The 26,716-nt window shown below is 42.9% G+C and overlaps 1 protein-coding gene across 1 annotated transcript in view; it reads right to left on the reverse strand.

The window, feature by feature from the left end:
* Positions 1 to 26,716, reverse strand: part of LOC110486761 (kinesin-like protein KIF1A) — a 185,676-nt gene that overhangs the window by 81,653 nt on the left and 77,307 nt on the right. The window contains exons 13-17 of the mRNA XM_090182482.1: positions 7,571 to 7,704; positions 7,353 to 7,432; positions 6,925 to 7,000; positions 205 to 284; positions 1 to 43 (exon numbers count right to left, since the gene is read on the reverse strand). The exon at positions 1 to 43 is cut by the window's left edge and continues 64 nt beyond it. Coding sequence (XP_090038608.1) covers positions 1 to 43; positions 205 to 284; positions 6,925 to 7,000; positions 7,353 to 7,432; positions 7,571 to 7,704 — 413 coding nt within the window. The remainder of the gene's footprint in view (positions 44 to 204; positions 285 to 6,924; positions 7,001 to 7,352; positions 7,433 to 7,570; positions 7,705 to 26,716) is intronic.

Here is a 26,716-nt window from a genome sequence, read left to right on the forward strand (position 1 = left end):
GAGGACAATGTCCTGCCTGCTGCTGGCGTCCACACGACCGACCCTGGGAAGGAGTCAATATTAGGGTATTGTACTGTACAAATTGTGTGATATTCTACCTAAAAGATACATAACGTAGTTTATAAGCCATTGTGAAGTCTCATACATTATTCTTATGACATCTCTCTTACTTGGTGTCTCTATGTTCTCTCTATGTTCTCTTACTTGGTGTCGCCATCTTTGATGTAGTACAGCAGGCACTCTGACATCAGGGGGTCCTCGTTGAGGTTCACCAGGTGAGGAGTCTACAACAAGGAGGGTTCATATGGGTACATACGGGTTCATATGGGTTCATTTAGGTTCATATGGTTCATATAGTTTCATATGGGTTCATATGGTTCATTTATGTTCATAGGGTTTGTATGCATTCATATGGGTTAATATGGTTCATATGGGTTCATTTAGGTTCATATGGTTCATATGGGTTCATATGCATTCGTATGGGTTCATATGGTTCATATGGGTTCATATGGGACTTCATCTACCTGTTGTCTCATCTAATGTATCAAATGTGGTTATATCATTTGTTAAACCTAATTTCATATACAGCTGAGCTGTAGTCATTTTTTATTTTTTACTATCTATACAAACTTGTACATGTTAATTTCACGCTCATGAAAAATGTTGTGTTTATATTTATTATGTTCAGTATGAGCCTCGACTGTCTTGGTGTGTTTGGACCAAGATAGATTCTTGGCGATGTGGACGCCAAGAAACTCTCAACCCGCTCTACTACAGCCCGGTTAACGTTAATGGGGTCCTGTTCGGCCTGCCTTTTCCTGTAGTCCACGATCATCTCCTTTGTCTTACTCACTTTGAGGGAGAGGTTGTTGTCCTGGAAACCACCCTATAGGCTGTCTCATCGTTGTTGGGGATCAGGCCTACCACTGTTGTGTCGTCAGCAAACTTAATGATGGTGTTAGAGTCGTGTTTGACCACGCGGTCATGGGTGAACAGGGAGTACAGGAGGGGACTAAGTACACACCCCTGAGGGGCCCCCGTGTTGAGGATGAGAGTGGATCAGAGAGGCAGACGTGTTGTTACCTACCCTTACCATCTAGGGGCGGTCCGACAGGAAGTTGCAGGATCCAGTTGCAGAGAGAGGTGTTCAGTCCCAGCGTCCTTAGCTTAGTGATGAGCTTTGAGGGCACTATGGTGTTGAACGCTGAGCTGTAGTCAATTAATAGCATTCTCACATACGTGTTCCTTTTGTCCAGGTGTGAAACAGCAGCGTGGAGTGCGGTTAATATTGCGTCATATGTGGATCTGTTGGGGCGGTATGCGAATTGGAGTGGGTCTAGTGTATCTGGGAGGATGCTGTTGATGTGAGCCATGACCTTTTAAAGCATTTCATGGCTACCGATGTAAATGCCATGAGGCGCTAGTCATTTACGCAGATTACCTTTGCGCCCTGGGGCACAGGGACCATGGTGGTCTGCTTGAAACATGTAGGTATTACAGACTCGGTCAGGTAGAGGTTGAAAATGTCAGTGAAGACACTTGACAGTTGGTACGCGCATGCTTTGAGTACACGTTCTGGTAATCCGTCTGGAGTCGCGGCTTTGTGAATGTTGACCTGTTCAAAGGTCTTGCTCACATCGGCTACCGAGAGCGTAATCACACAGTCATCCAGAACAGCTGGTGCTCTCGTGCATGCTTCAGTGTTGCTTCCCTCAAGCGAGCATAAAGGGCATTTAGATCATCGTGGATGATGTTGGCTTTTGCCTGTGTCGCCACCGAGGAAGAGAGACCACGGACAGACAGAGCTGGGCAAGATGGAAACGGACACAGTGACAGTGAAGCACAGAGGAAGAGAGGCCACGGACAGACACAGCTGGACAAGATGGAAACGGACACAGTGACAGTGAAGCACCGAGGAAGAGAGACCACGGACAGACACAGCTGGACAAGATGGAAACGGACACAGTGACAGTGAAGCACCGAGGAAGAGAGGCCAAGGACAGACACAGCTGGACAAGATGGAAACGGACACAGTGACAGTGAAGCACCGAGGAAGAGAGACCACGGACAGACACAGCTGGAAATTCACTGCTTGACACGTATGATGAAATCCTGGTTGAGAATGAAACAACTGAACAAATGAACAACGAAACAAGTAAGTCAAAGAAATAGGTTTGGATTATGTTTTACTGACTCCCAATCACGGTCGGATGTGATACAGCCTGGATTTAGTGATGCTTCTTGCACTGAGATGCAGTGCCTTAGACCACTGTGTCCATGTGTGTGTGTTAACTATTTAACTAGAATTCTTAAAAGGTCGCACATTTTTCTATATTGGTAATATTTTTTGGGGCTAAGAAAATATCGGATATCGGTATCGGCCAAAAATGTCATATTGGTGTATCACTATATCACAGTTTATCACAGCATATCACAGCATATCACAGCATATCACAGCCTATCACAGCCTATCACAGCCTATCACAGCCTATCACAGTTTATCACAGCATATCACAGCATATCACAGCATATCACAGCCTATCACAGCCTATCACAGCCTATCACAGCATATCACAGCATATCACAGCATATCACAGTTTTTCACAGCATATCACAGCTTTACACCATCACTAATTACAATCAGCACTTTTAAATCCCTCCCCTTAAGTATTTAAATCACTGTGCTAGAAAGGTTCCCCGGTGTTATCAAGGCCTTGTTGCGGGACACGACTTCAATGTTGATCAGAGGCATTCAAATGTGTTTCGCAATATATCTTTATTACACATCTCAAATATACAATTACAGCTAGAGGCATTCCATTTAACCCCCTAGAGTCGATTGACGCACCGGTGCGTAAGTTACTTTTTTTTTTTTTAATCCGAATGGTTTGACCTACATAAACTGTTCTCCATTTTGTTCCTCACGGGACTCGTCTGAAGGTAACCGTTACCGGGCGAAAAAAACAAATGGAAGTATGAAGGTTATTTTGTGCCTAACCAATCAAAGGGGTTAAATATGTGTAAAAGAATATATATATATTTCCAGAGTTTTTAAAAATATTTGCAAGATTTAGGACAAACACTTCAAAACATTGTTTCTTCTTATTTTATTTATTTTGAATGTCATTTTCGCCGTTTATGAATGTGTTATTCAATGCGTTTCTAAGGGTTATTTTATCAAATCATTTTTTTTATATATTTTTTGGGTTACATAAAGGCGTCCTAAAATTCAGAATTAATAAATGGTACATAGTGTGACCATATTAAAACAATTCCAATACGTCAGCTTTAGAATTAATTGAATAAAAACACATCGATGCATAGATCTGGTGCCTGTAGAGAAGCACAGAGGCTGCGTCCCAAATTGAACCCAAATGGAACCTTATTCTCTATAAAGTGCACTATGTAGGGATTAGGGTGCCATTGTGGACAGATCCCCAGAGACTCCCTCTTTAGGTAGGAGACGAGGAAAAGTTTACAGAAATACAAAATAGCCAGACACCCAAGGGATTAACAGCATCTCTGTGTGAGTCATTTGTACCCATCAAACAACAGCTGGCGAAGTAGGAAACACAAATGCTATAAATCTTCATAAATATACTGAATGTGTTTGGTTCTCTGTGTTTACATCACTCTGCTGCTTGAAGCTTGAAGCAGAGTGAATACTAACGACTTTGTTTGCTTGGAAATAATGAAGTAGATTAAGGGAGAAGAAGACTAAATTAATCAAAATCCTTAACTTAATGAAAAAGGAAACAGTTGGTTGATCTACTCCCCTGCTGTAAAGCTCTACATAGCTGTCAGGTTCCAATTAAAGCTAGAGAGACTATATATGTATAGAGGCTGAGATGGGAAATGGAGGGCATATCAGGGAAAAGGTACACCCTATCCCAATTCTCTTGGCCTTAGCCCTTCAATGTGTGCAGATCTGAAACGTCTGGATAGGTATAAAGTATACACATTTCCAACGTTTTAACACGGGCTCTGTTGATACATGCTCTCTTTAATCAAACAGAACGAGGAATCAAGAGAGTTGAAGCGGAAGGATATGTAAAAAAGGTCACAGTCTAGCAAAGCACTCAGAGAAGACTAGGAGTCGGAGTCTCCAGACAGAGCAGAGCATCCAGTATGGGAGATTGGACACTTCAGAGGGACCAACCTCATTGGGTGAGAACAGCCCTACTGTGTCAATGAACACAGCCTCGGGCTTTCTGCTCTGCTCTGATGACGAGGGCTTGGAAGTAAATCCACATTTAAATGCATCAAAATAAAAACATTTTCTATTCAAGTCTATTTAAACTTGCTCAAACACTGAAAATATCCAGGATATCCAGATCCATAGAGTTAAATAGAGTACTTATTTTCCATTGAACACTTCTGTGACAGCATTGACAGCTCCATAGCTCATTCAGGAACATACAGTGCATTCGGGAAAGTATTCAGACCCTTTCAATGTTACCACATTCTGTTACGTTACAGCCGTATTTATATATTTTTTTAAATGTCCTCATCAATGTACATAATACCCCATAAAGACAAATCGAAAAAACTGTTTATTTTTGTATTTTTGCAAATGTATTAAAAATAAAAATATAGAAATGCCTTATTTACATAAGTATTCAGACCGTTTGCTATGAGACCTGAAATTGAGCTCAGGTGCGTCCTGTTTCCATTGATCATCCTTGAGGTGTTTCTACAACTTGATTGGAGTCCACCTGTGGTAAATTTAAATAAGATTGGACATGATTTGGAAAGGCACACACCTGTCTATATAAGGTCCCACAGTTGACAGGGCATGTCAGAGCAAAAACCAAGCCATGAGGTTAAAGGAATTGTCTGTAGAGCTCCGAGACAGGATTGTGTTCAGGCACAGATCTGGGGAAGGGTACCAAAACACTTTTGCAGCATTGAAGGTCCCCAAGAACACAGTGGTATCCATCATTCTTAAATGGAAGAAGTATGGAACCACCAAGACTCTTCCTAGAGCTGGCCACCTGGCCAAACTGAGCAACCAGGGAAGAAGGGCCTTTCTCAGGCAGGTGACCAAGAACCCAATAGTCATTCTGACAGTGCTCAAGAGTTCCTCTGTGGAGATGGGAGTACCTTCCAGAAGGACAACCATCTCTGCAGTACTGCACCAATCAGGCCATTATGGTAGAGTGGTCAGAAGGAAGCTTCTGATCAGTAAAAGGCACATAACAGCCCGCTTGGAGTTTGCCAAAAGGCACCTAAAGGACTCTCAGACCATGAGAAATAAGATTCTCTGGTCTGATGAAACCAAGATTGAACTCTTTGGCCTGAATGCCAAGAGTCACGTCTGGAGGAAACCGGTCACCATCCCCACGGTGAAGCATGGTGGTGGCAGCATCATGCTGTGGGGATGTTTTTCAGGGGTAGGGACTGGGAGACTAGTCAGGATCAAGGGAAAGATGAACAGAGCAAAGTACAGAGAGATAATTGATGAAAACCTGCTCCAGAGTGCTCAGGACCTCAGACTGGGGTGAAGGTTCACCTTCCAACAGGAGAACGACCCTAAGCACACAGCCAAGACAACACAGGAGTGGCTTTGCGACAAGTCTCTGAATGTCCTTGAGTAGCCCAGCCAGAGCCCGGACTTGAACCTCATCGAACATCTCTGGAGAGACCTGAAAATAGCCGTGTAGCAACGCTCTCCATCCAACCTGACAGATCTAGAGAGAAGAATGGGAGAAACTCCCCAAATACAGGTGTACCAAGCTCGTAGCGTCATATCCAAGAAGACTAGAGGCTGTAATCGCTGCCAAAGGTGCTTCAACAAAGTACTGAGTAAAGGTTCTGAATACTGATGGAAATGTTATTATTTTTTTATACATTTGCTAATGTTTCTAAAAAAAACGTTTTTGCTTTGTCATTATGGGGTGTTGTGATGTCATTATGAGGTGATGTTATGTCATTATGAGGTGTTGTGATGTCATTATGGGGTATTGTGATGTCAATATGGGGTATTGTGTGATGATTGATGAGGGAAAAAACCTATTTAATCCATTTTAGAATAAGGCTGTAATGTAACAAAATGTGGAAAAAGTCAAGGGTCTGAATACTTTCCAAATGCATTCTAGGTACATACCGTTATTGACTTCCCTCTAGTGCAAAGTATCATTAACCTAACCCTAACCCTAACCCTAACCCTAACCCTAACCTAACCCTGACCTAACCCTGACCTAACCCTGACCTAACCCTTATCTAAACCTGACCTAACCCTGACCTAACCCTTACCTAAACCTGACCTAACACTGACCTAACCCTTACCTAAACCTGACCTAACCCTGACCTAACCCTGACCTAACCCTGACCTAACCCTAACCTAAACCTGACCTAACCCTGACCTAACCCTAACCCTAACCCTAACCTAAACCTGACCTAACCCTGACCTAACCCTTACCTAAACCTGACCTAACCCTGACCTAACCCTAACCTAACCTAACCCTGACCTAACCCTGACCTAAACCTTAACGCTAACCTAACCTGACCTAACCCTGACCTAACCCTAACCCTGACCTAACCCTAACCTAACCCTGACCTAACCCTAACCTAACCCTAACCTAAACCTAACCCTGACCTAACCCTAACCTAAACCTAACCCTGACCCAACCCTAACCTAACCCTAACCTAACTCTGACCTAACCCTGACCTAACCTGACCTAACCCTGACCTTACCCTAACCTAACCCTGACCTAAACCTAACCTAACCCTGACCTAACCCTGACCTAAACCTAACCCTGACCTAACCCTAACCCTGACCTAACCCTAACCTAACTCTAACCTAACCCTGGCCTAACCCTAACCTAACCCTGACCTAACCCTGACCTAACCCTAACCTAACTCTAACCTAAACCTGAATAGCTGACCTGTTAAATGATGTCTGTTAATGTGTTGATGTCTTACCTTCTTGGGAGAGAACACGCCCACGGTTCCTCCGTCTTCCCTCATAGCCACACCCATCTCAGCCAGCAGGGCCTCTCTGTGGAAGAGAATGGACAGTTGTACAACGGCACAAGGTTGGGGTCAATTCAAATTAAAATCAGTCAATTCAGGAAGTGATTTGAATTTAAAATGGAAAAATTATAAAACTTTTTAAATAAATTAGTTTCTCTTTTTTCGGCTTATTGAAAAGTCAATAAAAATAAAAGCTATTTTTACAAATATTGAATTTGTATTTCATTTTACTTCCTGAATTTACTGATTTTAATTTGAATTGACCACAACCCTGCAGTGGTCTCCTATTCTTCCATGTTCCTTGGATCCAGAGACTGGATTGACCTTTCCTTATAATCTATACTGTATGTAGAGATGTCGAAGTGGTAGTAACTCACCTTTCCATTCTGATGGCTTCTGTTCTGCGAAGTTTCTCCTCCCAGGTCTCATTGAGCTCAGCAATGATCTTCTCTGTTTCCTGATGAAATCCCCCCAAAAATATGACAAAACTGTGTCTATGTTCAATATGTGGGACAGAGGATATTATGTCTGACTGTAATAAGTTACTTAATCAATAAATAAAGAAATTCATAAATCAATCAAGTGATCAGTTCACCTTGAGTCTCTCGATGGCCTCCTCGCTTCCGGGGCTGAACATGATGCGGTCGTGGAGACTGGCGATGGATCCGGCTCGACTGGACAGGGCGGACAGAGAGGGGGAGGGGCTCATCCCCGTCATGGCATTGGTCACTGTGGAGAGATCATCCTTTTGATTGACAGCTTGGCGATTATTGTTATTGTTCTTGAAATCGGATAGGTCTGTCAGGGGAGGGGGCGGGACAGAGGAAACAGTGGGTGGTGGGAGTGGGGGTAGGAAGTGGGGATTAGCGCAGGGTACAGGGAGGTAAGAGAGACGGAGAGAAGCGGACAGAAAAGGACGAGAGGAGAAGGAAAAATAGAAAAGAAGGAAGAAGAAGAAGAAGAAGAGGAAGACATGAAACTAATCTGAAACACAAAGAGAACATTTAACCGCGAGTAAGAAACACACAAGGAAGAGAAGACAAGAGCAGCGCAGTATGCAGAAAGCCAGAAGAAGAACGTAAAAGGTGCGGCAGTATGGGCATACAAGTGCAACTGAGGGGGGGGGGGGGGGGGGGGGGGTGCTGCTAATCATGAAACAAAACGATCTAACATCAAGCCAAATCCAAAGTATGCCGTCAAGCTTCAAGCAAAGCGTTTATCAGTCAGTAAGGACATTCAGAATCATCCTCAACAACAACACTGATGTCCCTTCCTGGAAGGCTCTGAGGTTAGTTCCCTGTCGCATGGCTACGACATGGCTACTACATGGCTACGACATGGCTACGACGTGGCTACGACATGGCTACGACCATGGCTACGACGTGGCTACGACGTGGCTACAACGTGGCTACAACGTGGCTACGACCATGGCTACGACCATGGCTACGACCATGGCTACGACGTGGCTACGACGTGGCTACGACGTGGCTACGACGTGGCTACGATGTGGCTACTACATGGCTACGACGTGGCTATGACGTGGCTACGACGTGGCTACGACGTGGCTACGACGTGGCTACGACGTGGCTACGACATGGCTACTACATGGCTACTACATGGCTACGACATGGCTACGACCATGGCTACGACCATGGCTACGACGTGGCTATGACGTGGCTACGACATGGCTACGACGTGGCTACGACGTGGCTACGACATGGCTACGACGTGGCTACTACATGGCTACTACATGGCTACGACATGGCTACGACATGGCTACGACATGGCTGCGACGTGGCTACGACATGGCTACGACGTGGCTACGACGTGGCTACGACATGGCTACTATGACATGCTTTGACTCTCTTTCATCCACGGACAAACACTCTGAAAGGAAATATGAGCGTTACTTTGCATAGAGCGCACGTGTTAGCAGAAAGTCCTATTCAGACCATATGGCCAAGGTCTATATCAAACTACCCATGAAGGAAATATGATATGCAGCAAACAGGCATTACCTATGGATTAACCAATCTGCATCCAGGATCCAAACTACCCGTTTCTTTAAAAAAAATATATATGTTTTTTAAATCTAATGATGTAATACCATGGGAAGAGCACATACAATACCAGCTTCTTCACTGAGAGGTTGCCTTCCTCATATCAAACTCTCCATCAATGAAATCTAATGATGAAATACCATGGGGAAGAACCACAGAAGACCATCTAGACTGGAGTGCTCTGGGTGCACCTAGACACGACTACTGTCTAAAAAGCTAGTGAGGATCACTAACTGCTCTGACAGCTACTGTAAAAAAAACAACTAAAAAAACAATCGTTAGTAAATCCATTATTGGAACAGGGAAATACAATTTCTACTTCAAGAGCGTAACGGAAGGCCGACAAAAACTGATAACAAAATAGAACAAGGACTGACTGTACTGTAGCAGGGATTACGATACCACTTGGGATGTACCTGTGGACTGTATAAGATGAGGAAATTCCTTGTCAATCAATATTTTACTAATAGATTCATCACACTGAAATATAGGTGATTTTTTTGTTGTCTCAGAATTGGTCTCAAATATCTATTCCACAGGCTATGAATTTATCACAGTGCACAATATAGCGAAACGTATATGTCACCTTCTATGGGAAACAATGAGTCTCGGCACTGCAGGTGGGTAGGTGTTGCCATACCAACACACCGAGAGTCAAAGTAGACCGAATCACCAGTCTGGCTCCTTCCTGTTGCGCCTGCCAGTCAAGATGACACATGTACCACTTCTGACACCCTGAAGTCTGTCGCCATGTCGTTCGGTAATACTGGTATTATACACACAGTAGCAAAACACCAATTTCCTGTGATAAAAAGGACAGCTAGGGCGTAAAATATATTAAGTGTTTACCTTATTAAGGAGTTATTTCCCGTTACCTCAAGGAATTGATTAAGGGTGTCACATAGAACTGCTGTAAATATATATTTCTATATATATATATATATATATATATATATATATTTCCTTTAAAAAAAAAACAATCAAAAACATACTGCCTTCCTGAACTCTGGACACCAGCGATTAAGCTATATGAGCCCAGTCCACACGAGCATCTCTACAGCACCAGAGGGAAACAGCACCTACTGTCCAAGCCCAGAATTGCATCTGATATCTCTTAGGTATTTTCTAGCAGATAGCCTACTAACAACCAGGCTGACATCTAGAGCAAGTCTGCCCGAAGGCCACGTGTCCTTGTTGATCTGATACATACATGTGCACATGATTGATCGCGATCAATATTTTCCTTGGCATTTTGAACAACCTTTGATTAATTAACTCACTGATTAGTCATTAATCAATTGATTAATAATCAACTATTGACACATTACTCTGGTGCTGCAGAGAGTACAACTATTGACACATTGCTCTGGGGCTGCTAAAGGTGCCATGGAGCGAAGCGTATAAGAGGACAGCCAAAAACACAGCAGAGAGCCAAATTAAGGAACATTAACACACATTTCAAACCAGCAACGTCCGTGCCGGGTGGCCCCTTGTACGCTGAGAGAGAAAAAAACAGAAAGACAGAAAGAGGAGGTGAGAGACAGAGAGAGAGAGAGAGAGAGAAAAAGAGAGAGAGGGAGATAGAAAGAGAAAAAGAGAGAGAGAGAGACAGAGAGAGAGAAAGAGAGAGAGACAGAGAGAGAGAGAGCGAGAGAAAAAGAGAGAGTACAGAGAGAGAGAGAGAGAGAGAGAGACAGAGAGAGAGAGAGAGAGAGAGACAGAGAGAGAGACAGAGAGAGACAGAGAGAGAGAGAGACAAAGAGAGAGAGACAAAGAGAGAGACAAAGAGACAAAGAGAGAGAGACAGAGAGAGAGAGAGAGAGACAGAGAGCGAGAGAGAGAGAGAGAGACAGAGAGACAGAGAGAGAGACAGAGAGAGAGAGAGAGAGAGAGAGAGAGAGACAAAGAGAGAGAGACAAAGAGAGAGAGACAAAGAGAGAGAGAGACAGAGACAGAGACAGAGAGAGACAGAGAGAGACAGATGAACAAACACTGTGATAGAATCAATCAGTAACTCAGTGTAAGATGAGCATAGCTTACTGGTGTTGCTTTAAGGGCCCCTAGTCTGTCACTCAGACCTCTATCTGAGAATCAATCTACTCGAATGTACAGTTAATTATCCGAATGCATATTTGCAGTTTCCTTCCTACTCCAGCCTGTAGTCTGTAGGCTACATAAGGAGGCCCACTGTACATCTTTTCCAAACTGTACGACGGCTGGCTGAGTGAGGTTCTGAAAACAAACTGCTGTAGGTCGCCTTTTCTGAACTCTGGACACAAGCGACAAAGTCTGTAACACCAGAGGGAAACAGCACCTACTGTCCAAGCCCAGAAATGCATCTGATATCTCTTAGGTATTTTCTAGCAGATAGCCTACTAACAACCAGGCTGACCGCTAGAGCAAGCCACGTGTACTTGATCTGGTACTGATTGGTCGTGATCAATATTTTCCTGGGCAATATGAAATAATAGTTGATTATCTCAATGATTAGTCATTAATCTGGTGCAGCAGAGTACAGCTATAAGAACATGCTGTCGATGCTAAGCAGCACGGAGCGAAGAGTACAGAGGACAGACAAAGAAACAGCCTAAAGCCAAACAGATAAACAGTAGAGAGATAAACAGTAGAGAGATAAACAGTAGAGGGAAACAGTAGAGAGAAAAACAGTAGAGGGAAACAGTAGAGAGATAAACAGTAGAGATAAACAGTACAGAGAGAAACAGTAGAGAGAAACAGTAGAGAGATAAACAGTAGAAAGATATAGAAACAGTAGAGAGATAGACAGTAGAGAGATAAACAGTAGAGAGGTAGACAGTAGAGAGATAAACAGTAGAGAGATAAACAGTAGAGGGAAACAGTAGAGAGAAAAACAGTAGAGGGAAACAGTAGAGAGATAAACAGTAGAGATAAACAGTACAGAGAGAAACAGTAGAGAGAAACAGTAGAGAGATAAACAGTAGAAAGATATAGAAACAGTAGAGAGATAGACAGTAGAGAGATAAACAGTAGAGGGAAACAGTAGAGAGATAAACAGTAGAGATAAACAGTAGAGAGAGAAACAGTAGAGAGATAAACAGTAGAAAGATATAGAAACAGTAGAGATAAACAGTAGAGAGGTAGACAGTAGAGAGATATAGAAACAGTAGAGATAAATAGTAGAGAGATAAACAGTAGAGATAAACAGTAGAGAGATAAACAGTAGAGATAAACAGTAGAGAGATAAACAGTAGAGAGAGATAGAAACAGTAGAGAGATAAAAAGTAGAGAGATAAACAGTAGAGAGATAAACAGTAGAGAGATAAACAGTAGAGATATAAACAGTAGAAAGATATAGAAACAGTAGAGAGATAAAAAGTAGAGAGATATAGAAACAGTAGAGATAAATAGTAGAGAGATAAACAGTAGAGATAAACAGTAGAGAGATATAGAAACAGTAGAGATAAATAGTAGAGAGATAAACAGTAGAGATAAACAGTAGAGAGAGAAACAGTAGAGAGATAAACAGTAGAGAGAAACAGTAGAGAAATAAACAGTAGAGAGATATAGAAACAGTAGAGATAAATAGTAGAGAGATAAACAGTAGAGATAAACAGTAGAGAGAGAAACAGTATAGAGAAAAACAGTAGAGGGAAACAGTAGAGAGAAAACAGTAGAGATAAACAGTAGAGAGAGAAACAGTAGAGAGATAAACAGTAGAAAGATATAGAAACAGTAGAGAGATAGACAGTAGAGAGATAAACAGTAGAGGGAAACAGTAGAGAGAAAAACAGTAGAGGGAAACAGTAGAGAGAAAAACAGTAGAGGGAAACAGTAGAGAGATAAACAGTAGAGATAAACAGTAGAGAGAGAAACAGTAGAGAGATAAACAGTAGAAAGATATAGAAACAGTAGAGAGATAAACAGTAGAGAGGTAGACAGTAGAGAGATAAACAGTAGAGAGATAAACAGTAGAAAGATATAGAAACAGTAGAGAGATAAACAGTAGAGAGGTAGACAGTAGAGAGATAAACAGTAGAGAGAGAAACAGTAGAGAGATAAACAGTAGAAAGATATAGAAACAGTAGAGAGATAAACAGTAGAGAGGTAGACAGTAGAGAGATAAACAGTAGAGAGATAAACAGTAGAGAGAAACAGTAGAGAGATATAGAAACAGTAGAGATAAATAGTAGAGAGATAAACAGTAGAGATAAACAGTAGAGAGATAAACAGTAGAGAGAGATAGAAACAGTAGAGATAAATAGTAGAGAGATAAACAGTAGAGAGAAACAGTAGAGAGAGAAACAGTAGAGAGATAAACAGTAGAGAGAAACAGTAGAGAAATAAACAGTAGAGATAAACAGTAGAGAAATAAACAGTAGAGATAAACAGTAGAGAGAGAAACAGTAGAGAGATAAACAGTAGAGAGAAACAGTAGAGAAATAAACAGTAGAGATAAACAGTAGAGAGAGAAACAGTAGAGAGATAAACAGTAGAGATAAACAGTAGAGAGAGAAACAGTAGAGAGAGAAACAGTAGAGATAAACAGTAGAGAGAGAAACAGTAGAGAAATAAACAGTAGAGATAAATAGTAGAGAGAGAAACAGTAGAGAGAGAAACAGTAGAGAGATAAACAGTAGAGGGAAACAGTAGAGAGAAAAACAGTAGAGGGAAACAGTAGAGAGATAAACAGTAGAGATAAACAGTAGAGAGAGAAACAGTAGAGAGATAAACAGTAGAAAGATATAGAAACAGTAGAGAGATAAACAGTAGAGAGATAGACAGTAGAGAGATAAACAGTAGAGGGAAACAGTAGAGAGATAAACAGTAGAGATAAACAGTAGAGAGAGAAACAGTAGAGAGATAAACAGTAGAAAGATATAGAAACAGTAGAGAGATAAACAGTAGAGAGATAAACAGTAGAGAGATAGACAGTAGAGAGATAAACAGTAGAGAGGTAGACAGTAGAGAGATAAACAGTAGAGAGAAACAGTAGAGAGATATAGAAACAGTAGAGATAAATAGTAGAGAGATAAACAGTAGAGATAAACAGTAGAGAGAAACAGTAGAGAAATAAACAGTAGAGAGATATAGAAACAGTAGAGATAAATAGTAGAGAGATAAACAGTAGAGATAAACAGTAGAGAGATAAACAGTAGAGAGAAACAGTAGAGAAATAAACAGTAGAGAGATATAGAAACAGTAGAGATAAATAGTAGAGAGATAAACAGTAGAGATAAACAGTAGAGAGATAAACAGTAGAGAGATATAGAAACAGTAGAGATAAATAGTAGAGAGATAAACAGTAGAGATAAACAGTAGAGAGATAAACAGTAGAGAGATATAGAAACAGTAGAGAGATAAAAAGTAGAGAGATAAACAGTAGAGAGATAAACAGTAGAGAGATAAACAGTAGAGATATAAACAGTAGAAAGATATAGAAACAGTAGAGAGATAGACAGTAGAGAGAAACAGTAGAGAGATATGTCTCTGTCTCAGCCTCCTGTCTCAGCCTCCAGTATTTATGCTGCAGTAGTTTATGTGTCGGGGGGCTAGGGTCAGTTTGTTATATCTGGAGTACTTCTCCTGTCCTATTCGGTGTCCTGTGTGAATCTAAGTGTGCGTTCTCTAATTCTCTCCTTCTCTCTTTCTCTCTCTCGGAGGACCTGAGCCCTAGGACCATGCCCCAGGACTACCTGACATGATGACTCCTTGCTGTCCCCAGTCCACCTGGCTGTGCTGCTGCTCCAGTTTCAACTGTTCTGCCTTATTATTATTCGACCATGCTGATCATTTATGAACATTTGAACATCTTGGCCATGTTCTGTTATAATCTCCACCCGGCACAGCCAGAAGAGGACTGGCCATCCCACATATGCTCTCTCTAATTCTCTCTTTCTTTCTCTCTCTCGGAGGACCTGAGCCCTAGGACCATGCCCCAGGAATACCTGACATGATGACTCCTTGCTGTCCCCAGTCCACCTGACTGTGCTGCTGCTCCAGTTTCAACTATTCTGCCTTATTATTATTCGACCATGCTGGTCATTTATGAACATTTGAACATCTTGACCATGTTTTGTTATAATCTCCACCCGGCACAGCCAGAAGAGGACTGGCCACCCCACATAGCCTGGTTCCTCTCTAGGTTTCTTCCTAGGTTTTGGCCTTTCTAGGGAGTTTTTCCTAGCCACCGTGCTTCTTCACCTGCATTGCTTGCTGTTTGGGGTTTTAGGCTGGGTTTCTGTACAGCACTTTGAGATATCAGCTGATGTACGAAGGGCTATATAAAATCAATTTGATTGATAGAAACAGTAGAGATAAATAGTAGAGAGATAAACAGTAGAGATAAACAGTAGAGAGAGAAACAGTAGAGAAATAAACAGTAGAGAGATATAGAAACAGTAGAGATAAATAGTAGAGAGATAAACAGTAGAGATAAACAGTAGAGAGATAAACAGTAGAGAGATAAACAGTAGAGAGATAAACAGTAGAGATAAACAGTAGAGAGATAAACAGTAGAGCGATATAGAAACAGTAGAGAGATAAACAGTAGAGATAAACAGTAGAGAGAGAAACAGTAGAGATAAACAGTAGAGAGATAAACAGTAGAGAGATAAACAGTAGAGAAATATAGAAACACACATTTCAAACCAGCAACTTCAGTGCCAAGAGCTGGCCCCTTGTACGCTGGGAGAGAAAGAGAGAGAGAGACAGAGAGACAGAAAGGAGAACACAGTGAGAGACAGGAGAACACAGTGAGAGACAGGAGAACACAGTGAGAGACAGGAGAACACAGTGAGAGACAGGAGAACACAGTGAAAGACAGGAGAACCCAGTGTGAGACAGGAGAACCCAGTGAGAGACAGGAGAACACAGTGACAGACAGTAGAACACAGTGACAGACAGGAGAACACCATGAGAGACAAGAGAACCCAGTGTGAGACAGGAGAACACAGTAAGAGACAGGAGAACAGAGTGAAAACAGTAGAAAGATAAACAGTTGAGAGATAAACAGTGGAGAGATAAACAGTAGAGAGATAAACAGTGGAGAGATAAACAGTAGAGAGATAAACAGTAGAGAGATAAACAGTAGAGAAATATAGAAACAGTAGAGAGATAAACAGTAGAGATAGAAACAGTAGAGAGATGTAAAAACAGTAGAGAGATAAAAAGTAGAGAGATAAACAGTAGAGAAATATAGAAACAGTAGAGAAATAAACAGTAGAGATAGAAACAGCAGAGAGATGTAAAAACAGTAGAGATTAAAAGTAGAGAGATAAACAGTAGAGAAATATAGAAACAGTAGAGAGATAAAAAGTAGAGAGATAAACAGTAGAGAAATATAGAAACAGTAGAGAGATAAAAAGTAGAGAGATAAACAGTAGAGAGAGAAAAACAGTAGAGAGATAAACAGTAGAGAAATATAGAAACAGTAGAGAGATAAACAGTAGAGAAATATAGAAACAGTAGAGAGATAAAAAGTAGAGAGATAAACAGTAGAGAGAGATAAACAGTAGAGAGATAAACAGTAGAGAAATATAGAAACAGTAGAGAGATAAAAAGTAGAGAGAGATAAACAGTAGAGAAATATAGAAACAGTAGAGAGATAAACAGTAGAGATAGAAACAGTAGAGAGAGAAACAGTAGAGAGATAAACAGTAGAGCGATATAGAAACAGTAGAGAGATAAACAGTAGAGAAATATAGAAACACACATTTCAAACCAGCAACTTCAGTGCCAAGAGCTGGCCCCTTGTACGCTGGGAGAGAAAGAGAGAGAGAGACAGAGAGACAGAAAGGAGAACACAGTGAGAGACAGGAGAACACAGTGAGAGACAGGAGAACACAGTGAGAGACTAACTCATTTACTCAGTGTTAGGTGAACAGCTGCTTCTAACATACTGGTTGTGCTAACACACTGGTCCTGCTAACATACTGGTCCTGCTAACAGACTGGTACTGCTAACATACTGGTCCTGCTAACATACTGGTCATGCTAACATACTGGTCCTGCTAACATACTGGTGAAGCTGACATACTGGTCCTGCTAACATACTGGTCCTGCTAACATACTGGTCCTGCTAACATACTGGTCCTGCTAACATACTGGTCCTGCTAACATACTGGTGAAGCTAACATACTGGTCCTGCGTACACACTGGTCCTGCTAACATACTGGTGGTGTTAACATACTGGTCCTGCTAACATACTGGTCCTGCTAACATACTGGTGGTGTTAACACACTGGTCCTGCTAACATACTGGTGAAGCTAACATACTGGTCCTGCTAACATACTGGTCCTGCTAACACACTGGTGAAGCTAACATACTGGTCCTGCTAACATACTGGTCCTGCTAACATACTGGTGAAGCTAACATACTGGTCCTGCTAACATACTGGTCCTGCTAACATACTGGTCCTGCGTACACACTGGTGAAGCTAACATACTGGTCCTGCTAACATACTGGTCCTGCTAACATACTGGTCCTGCTAACATACTGGTGAAGCTAACATACTGGTCCTGCTAACATACTGGTCCTGCTAACATACCGGTGAAGCTAACATACCGGTGAAGCTAACATACTGGTCCTGCTAACATACTGGTCCTGCTAACATACTGGTCCTGCTAACATTCTGGTCCTGCTAACATACTGGTGAAGCTAACATACTGGTCCTGCTAACATACCGGTGAAGCTAACATACTGGTCCTGCTAACATACTGGTCCTGCTAACATACTGGTCCTGCTAACATACTGGTCCTGCTAACATACTGGTCCTGCTAACATACTGGTCCTGCTAACATACTGGTCCTGCTAACATACTGGTGAAGCTAATATAATGGTCCTGCTAACATACTGGTCCTGCTAACATACTGGTGAAGCTAATATAATGGTCCTGCTAACATACTGGTCCTGCTAACATACTGGTGAAGCTAATATAATGGTCCTGCTAACATACTGGTCCTGCTAACATACTGGTGAAGCTAACATACTGGTCCTGCTAACATACTGGTGAAGCTAATATAATGGTCCTGCTAACATACTGGTCCTGCTAACATACTGGTGAAGCTAACATACTGGTCCTGCTAACATACTGGTCCTGCTAACATACTGGTCCTGCTAACATACTGGTCCTGCTAACATACTGGTGAAGCTAATATACTGGTCCTGCTAACATACCGGTGAAGCTAATATACTGGTCCTGCTAACATACTGGTCCTGCTAACATACTGGTCCTGCTAACATACTGGTCCTGCTAACATACTGGTCCTGCTAACATACTGGTGAAGCTAATATACTGGTCCTGCTAACATACTGGTGAAGCTAACATACTGGTCCTGCTAACATACTGGTCCTGCTAACATACTGGTCCTGCTAACATACTGGTCCTGCTAACATACTGGTCCTGCTAACATACTGGTCCTGCTAACATACTGGTCCTGCTAACATACTGGTGAAGCTAACATACTGGTCCTGCTAACATACTGGTGAAGCTAATATACTGGTCCTGCTAACATACTGGTGAAGCTAATATACTGGTCCTGCTAACATACTGGTGAAGCTAATATACTGGTCCTGCTAACATACTGGTCCTGCTAACATACTGGTGAAGCTAATATACTGGTCCTGCTAACATACTGGTACTGCTAACAATACTGGTCCTGCTAACAATACTGGTCCTGCTAACATACTGGTCCTGCTAACATACTGGTCCTGCTAACATACTGGTCCTGCTAACATACTGGTCCTGCTAACATACTGGTCCTGCTAACATACTGGTGAAGCTAACATACTGGTCCTGCTAACATACTGGTCCTGCTAACATACTGGTCCTGCTAACATACTGGTCCTGCTAACATACTGGTGAAGCTAACATACTGGTCCTGCTAACATACTGGTCCTGCTAACATACTGGTCCTGCTAACAGACTGGTCCTGCTAACATACTGGTCCTGCTAACAGACTGGTCCTGCTAACATACTGGTGAAGCTAATATACTGGTCCTGCTAACATACTGGTGAAGCTAACATACTGGTCCTGCTAACATACTGGTCCTGCTAACATACTGGTCCTGCTAACATACTGGTCCTGCTAACATACTGGTCCTGCTAACATACTGGTCCTGCTAACATACTGGTGAAGCTAACATACTGGTCCTGCTAACAGACTGGTCCTGCTAACATACTGGTCATGCTAACATACTGGTCCTGCTAACATACTGGTGAAGCTAACATACTGGTCCTGCTAACAGACTGGTCCTGCTAACATATTGGTCCTGCTAACATACTGGTCATGCTAACACACTGGTCCTGCTAACATACTGGTCCTGCTAACATACTGGTCCTGCTAACATACTGGTGAAGCTAATATACTGGTCCTGCTAACATACTGGTCCTGCTAACAATACTGGTCCTGCTAACAATACTGGTCCTGCTAACATACTGGTCCTGCTAACATACTGGTCCTGCTAACATACTGGTCCTGCTAACATACTGGTCCTGCTAACATACTGGTCCTGCTAACATACTGGTGAAGCTAACATACTGGTCCTGCTAACATACTGGTCCTGCTAACATACTGGTCCTGCTAACATACTGGTCCTGCTAACATACTGGTGAAGCTAACATACTGGTCCTGCTAACATACTGGTCCTGCTAACATACTGGTCCTGCTAACAGACTGGTCCTGCTAACATACTGGTCCTGCTAACAGACTGGTCCTGCTAACATACTGGTGAAGCTAATATACTGGTCCTGCTAACATACTGGTGAAGCTAACATACTGGTCCTGCTAACATACTGGTCCTGCTAACATACTGGTCCTGCTAACATACTGGTCCTGCTAACATACTGGTCCTGCTAACATACTGGTCCTGCTAACATACTGGTGAAGCTAACATACTGGTCCTGCTAACAGACTGGTCCTGCTAACATACTGGTCATGCTAACATACTGGTCCTGCTAACATACTGGTGAAGCTAACATACTGGTCCTGCTAACAGACTGGTCCTGCTAACATATTGGTCCTGCTAACATACTGGTCATGCTAACACACTGGTCCTGCTAACATACTGGTCCTGCTAACATACTGGTGAAGCTAACATACTGGTCCTGCTAACAGACTGGTCCTGCTAACATATTGGTCCTGCTAACATACTGGTCATGCTAACACACTGGTCCTGCTAACACACTGGTCCTGCTAACATACTGGTCCTGCTAACATACTGGTGAAGCTAACATACTGGTCCTGCTAACATACTGGTCCTGCTAACACACTGGTCCTGCTAACATACTGGTCCTGCTAACATACTGGTCCTGCTAACATACTGGTGAAGCTAATATACTGGTCCTGCTAACATACTGGTCCTGCTAACATACTGGTGAAGCTAACATACTGGTCCTGCTAACATACTGGTCCTGCTAACATACTGGTGAAGCTAACATACTGGTCCTGCTAACATACTGGTGAAGCTAATATACTGGTCCTGCTAACATACTGGTCCTGCTAACATACTGGTCCTGCTAACATACTGGTCCTGCTAACATACTGGTGAAGCTAACATACTGGTCCTGCTAACATACTGGTGAAGCTAACATACTGGTCCTGCTAACAGACTGGTGAAGCTAATATACTGGTCCTGCTAACACACTGGTGAAGCTAACAGACTGGTGAAGCTAACATACTGGTCCTGCTAACAGACTGGTGAAGCTAATATACTGGTCCTGCTAACATACTGGTCCTGCTAACATACTGGTCCTGCTAACAGACTGGTCCTGCTAACATACTGGTGAAGCTAATATACTGGTCCTGCTAACATACTGGTCCTGCTAACACACTGGTCCTGCTAACATACTGGTCCTGCTAACATACTGGTCCTGCTAACATACTGGTCCTGCTAACATACTGGTCCTGCTAACATACTGGTCCTGCTAACATACTGGTGAAGCTAACATACTGGTCCTGCTAACAGACTGGTCCTGCTAACATACTGGTGAAGCTAACATACTGGTCCTGCTAACATACTGGTCCTGCTAACATACTGGTGAAGCTAATATACTGGTCCTGCTAACATACTGGTCCTGCTAACATACTGGTCCTGCTAACATACTGGTCCTGCTAACATACTGGTCCTGCTAACATACTGGTCCTGCTAACATACTGATGAAGCTAACATACTGGTCCTGCTAACAGACTGGTCCTGCTAACATACTGGTGAAGCTAATATACTGGTCCTGCTAACATACTGGTGAAGCTAACATACTGGTCCTGCTAACAGACTGGTCCTGCTAACATATTGGTCCTGCTAACATACTGGTCCTGCTAACATACTGGTGAAGCTAATATACTGGTCCTGCTAACATACTGGTCCTGCTAACATACTGGTCCTGCTAACAGACTGGTCCTGCTAACATATTGGTCCTGCTAACATACTGGTGAAGCTAACATACTGGTCCTGCTAACATATTGGTCCTGCTAACATATTGGTCCTGCTAACATACTGGTCCTGCTAACATATTGGTGAAGCTAATATACAGGTCCTGCTAACATACTGGTCCTGCTAACATACTGGTCCTGCTAACATACTGGTCCTGCTAACATACTGGTCCTGCTAACATACTGGTCCTGCTAACATACTGGTCCTGCTAACATACTGGTCCTGCTAACATACTGGTCCTGCTAACATACTGGTGAAGCTAACATACTGGTCCTGCTAACATACTGGTCCTGCTAACATACTGGTCCTGCTAACATACTGGTCCTGCTAACATACTGGTGAAGCTAACATACTGGTCCTGCTAACATACTGGTCCTGCTAACATACTGGTCCTGCTAACATACTGGTCCTGCTAACATACTGGTCCTGCTAACATACTGGTCCTGCTAACATACTGGTCCTGCTAACATACTGGTGAAGCTAATATACTGGTCCTGCTAACATACCGGTGAAGCTAATATACTGGTCCTGCTAACATACTGGTGAAGCTAATATACTGGTCCTGCTAACATACTGGTCCTGCTAACATACTGGTCCTGCTAACATACTGGTCCTGCTAACATACCGGTGAAGCTAATATACTGGTCCTGCTAACATACCGGTGAAGCTAACATACTGGTCATGCTAACATACTGGTGAAGCTAATATACTGGTCCTGCTAACATACCGGTGAAGCTAATATACTGGTCATGCTAACATACTGGTGAAGCTAATATACTGGTCCTGCTAACATACCGGTGAAGCTAACATACTGGTCCTGCTAACATACTGGTCCTGCTAACATACCGGTGAAGCTAATATACTGGTCCTGCTAACATACTGGTCCTGCTAACATACTGGTCATGCTAACATACTGGTGAAGCTAATATACTGGTCCTGCTAACATACCGGTGAAGCTAATATACTGGTCATGCTAACATACCGGTGAAGCTAATATACTGGTCCTGCTAACATACTGGTGAAGCTAACATACTGGTCCTGCTAACATACTGGTCCTGCTAACATACCGGTGAAGCTAATATACTGGTCCTGCTAACATACTGGTCCTGCTAACATACTGGTCCTGCTAACATACTGGTCCTGCTAACATACTGGTCCTGCTAACATACTGGTCCTGCTAACATACTGGTCCTGCTAACATACTGGTCCTGCTAACATACTGGTCCTGCTAACATACTGGTGAAGCTAACATACTGGTCCTGCTAACATACTGGTGAAGCTAACATACTGGTCCTGCTAACATACTGGTCCTGCTAACATACTGGTCCTGCTAACATACTGGTGAAGCTAATATACTGGTCCTGCTAACATACTGGTGAAGCTAATATACTGGTCCTGCTAACATACCGGTGAAGCTAATATACTGGTCATGCTAACATACTGGTGAAGCTAATATACTGGTCATGCTAACATACTGGTCCTGCTAACATACTGGTCCTGCTAACATACTGGTCCTGCTAACAGACTGGTCCTGCTAACATACTGGTCCTGCTAACATACTGGTGAAGCTAATATACTGGTCCTGCTAACATACTGGTGAAGCTAATATACTGGTCCTGCTAACATACTGGTCCTGCTAACATACTGGTCCTGCTAACATACTGGTCCTGCTAACATACTGGTCCTGCTAACATACTGATGAAGCTAACATACTGGTCCTGCTAACATACTGGTCATGCTAACATACTGGTGAAGCTAACATACTGGTCCTGCTAACATACTGGTCCTGCTAACATACTGGTCCTGCTAACATACTGGTCCTGCTAACATACTGGTCCTGCTAACATACTGGTCCTGCTAACATACTGGTCCTGCTAACATACTGGTGAAGCTAATATACTGGTCCTGCTAACATACTGGTCCTGCTAACATACTGGTCCTGCTAACATACTGGTCCTGCTAACATACTGGTCCTGCTAACATACTGGTCCTGCTAACATACTGGTGAAGCTAATATACTGGTCCTGCTAACATACTGGTCCTGCTAACATACTGGTCCTGCTAACATACTGGTCCTGCTAACATACTGGTCCTGCTAACATACTGGTCCTGCTAACATACTGGTCCTGCTAACATACTGGTCCTGCTAACATACTGGTCCTGCTAACATACTGGTCCTGCTAACATACTGGTCCTGCTAATATACTGGTCCTGCTAACATACTGGTGGTGCTAACATACTGGTCCTGCTAACATACTGGTGAAGCTAATATACTGGTCCTGCTAACATACTGGTGAAGCTAACATACTGGTCCTGCTAACAGACTGGTCCTGCTAACATACTGGTCCTGCTAATATACTGGTCCTGCTAACATACTGGTCCTGCTAACATACCGGTGAAGCTAACATACTGGTCCTGCTAACATACTGGTCCTGCTAACATACTGGTCCTGCTAACATACTGGTCCTGCTAACATACTGGTCCTGCTAACATACTGGTCCTGCTAACATACTGGTCCTGCTAACATACTGGTCCTGCTAACATACTGGTCCTGCTAACATACTGGTCCTGCTAACATACTGGTCCTGCTAACATACTGGTCCTGCTAATATACTGGTCCTGCTAACATACTGGTGGTGCTAACATACTGGTCCTGCTAACATACTGGTGAAGCTAATATACTGGTCCTGCTAACATACTGGTGAAGCTAACATACTGGTCCTGCTAACAGACTGGTCCTGCTAACATACTGGTCCTGCTAATATACTGGTCCTGCTAACATACTGGTCCTGCTAACATACTGGTCCTGCTAACATACTGGTCCTGCTAACATACTGGTCCTGCTAACATACTGGTCCTGCTAACATACTGGTGAAGCTAATATACTGGTCCTGCTAACATACTGGTCCTGCTAACATACTGGTCCTGCTAACATACTGGTCCTGCTAACATACTGGTCCTGCTAACATACTGGTGAAGCTAATATACTGGTCATGCTAACATACTGGTGAAGCTAATATACTGGTCCTGCTAACATACTGGTCCTGCTAACATACTGGTGAAGCTAATATACTGGTCCTGCTAACATACTGGTGAAGCTAATATACTGGTCCTGCTAACATACTGGTGAAGCTAATATACTGGTCCTGCTAACATACTGGTGAAGCTAATATACTGGTCCTGCTAACATACTGGTCCTGCTAACATACTGGTCCTGCTAACAGACTGGTCCTGCTAACATACTGGTCCTGCTAACATACTGGTGAAGCTAATATACTGGTCCTGCTAACATACTGGTGAAGCTAATATACTGGTCCTGCTAACATACTGGTGAAGCTAATATACTGGTCCTGCTAACATACTGGTCCTGCTAACATACTGGTCCTGCTAACATATTGGTCCTGCTAACATACTGGTGAAGCTAACATACTGGTCCTGCTAACATACTGGTGAAGCTAACATACTGGTCCTGCTAACATACTGGTCCTGCTAACATACTGGTCATGCTAACATACTGGTCCTGCTAACATACTGGTCCTGCTAACATACTGGTCCTGCTAACATACTGGTGAAGCTAACATACTGGTCCTGCTAACATACTGGTCCTGCTAACATATTGGTCCTGCTAACATACTGGTGAAGCTAACATACTGGTCCTGCTAACATACTGGTCCTGCTAACATACTGGTCCTGCTAACATACTGGTCCTGCTAACATACTGGTGAAGCTAATATACTGGTCCTGCTAACATACTGGTCCTGCTAACATACTGGTCCTGCTAACATACTGGTCCTGCTAACATACTGGTGAAGCTAACATACTGGTCCTGCTAACAGACTGGTCCTGCTAACATACTGGTCATGCTAACATACTGGTCCTGCTAACATACTGGTGAAGCTAACATACTGGTCCTGCTAACAGACTGGTCCTGCTAACATATTGGTCCTGCTAACATACTGGTCATGCTAACACACTGGTCCTGCTAACATACTGGTCCTGCTAACATACTGGTGAAGCTAACATACTGGTCCTGCTAACAGACTGGTCCTGCTAACATATTGGTCCTGCTAACATACTGGTCATGCTAACACACTGGTCCTGCTAACACACTGGTCCTGCTAACATACTGGTGAAGCTAACATACTGGTGAAGCTAACATACTGGTGAAGCTAACATACTGGTCCTGCTAACATACTGGTGAAGCTAATATACTGGTCCTGCTAACATACTGGTCCTGCTAACATACTGGTGAAGCTAACATATTGGTCCTGCTAACATACTGGTGAAGCTAACATACTGGTCCTGCTAACATACTGGTCCTGCTAACATACTGGTCCTGCTAACATACTGGTCCTGCTAACATACTGGTCCTGCTAACATACTGGTCCTGCTAACATACTGGTGAAGCTAACATACTGGTCCTGCTAACAGACTGGTCCTGCTAACATATTGGTCCTGCTAACATACTGGTCCTGCTAACATACTGGTGAAGCTAACATACTGGTCCTGCTAACATACTGGTGAAGCTAACATACTGGTCCTGCTAACATACTGGTGAAGCTAACATACTGGTCCTGCTAACATACTGGTCCTGCTAACATACTGGTGAAGCTAATATACTGGTCCTGCTAACATACTGGTCCTGCTAACACACTGGTCCTGCTAACATACTGGTCCTGCTAACATACTGGTCCTGCTAACATACTGGTGGTGCTAACACACTGGTCCTGCTAATATACTGGTCCTGCTAACATACTGGTCCTGCTAACATACTGGTCCTGCTAACATACTGGTCCTGCTAACATACTGGTCCTGCTAACATACTGGTCCTGCTAACATACTGGTCCTGCTAACACACTGGTCCTGCTAATATACTGGTCCTGCTAACATACTGGTCCTGCTAACATACTGGTCCTGCTAACATACTGGTCCTGCTAACATACTGGTCCTGCTAACATACTGGTGAAGCTAACATACTGGTCCTGCTAACATACTGGTCCTGCTAACATACTGGTCCTGCTAACATACTGGTCCTGCTAACATACTGGTCCTGCTAACATACTGGTCCTGCTAACATACTGGTGAAGCTAACATACCGGTGAAGCTAACACACTGGTCCTGCTAACATACTGGTCCTGCTAACATACTGGTCCTGCTAACATACTGGTCCTGCTAACATACCGGTGAAGCTAATATACTGGTCCTGCTAACATACTGGTCCTGCTAACATACTGGTCCTGCTAACATACTGGTCCTGCTAACATACCGGTGAAG

This window comes from Oncorhynchus mykiss, chromosome 1, assembly GCF_057628025.1.
Source record: "Oncorhynchus mykiss isolate SJ-2025 chromosome 1, ASM5762802v1, whole genome shotgun sequence".
Taxonomy (NCBI): Eukaryota; Metazoa; Chordata; class Actinopteri; order Salmoniformes; family Salmonidae; genus Oncorhynchus; species Oncorhynchus mykiss.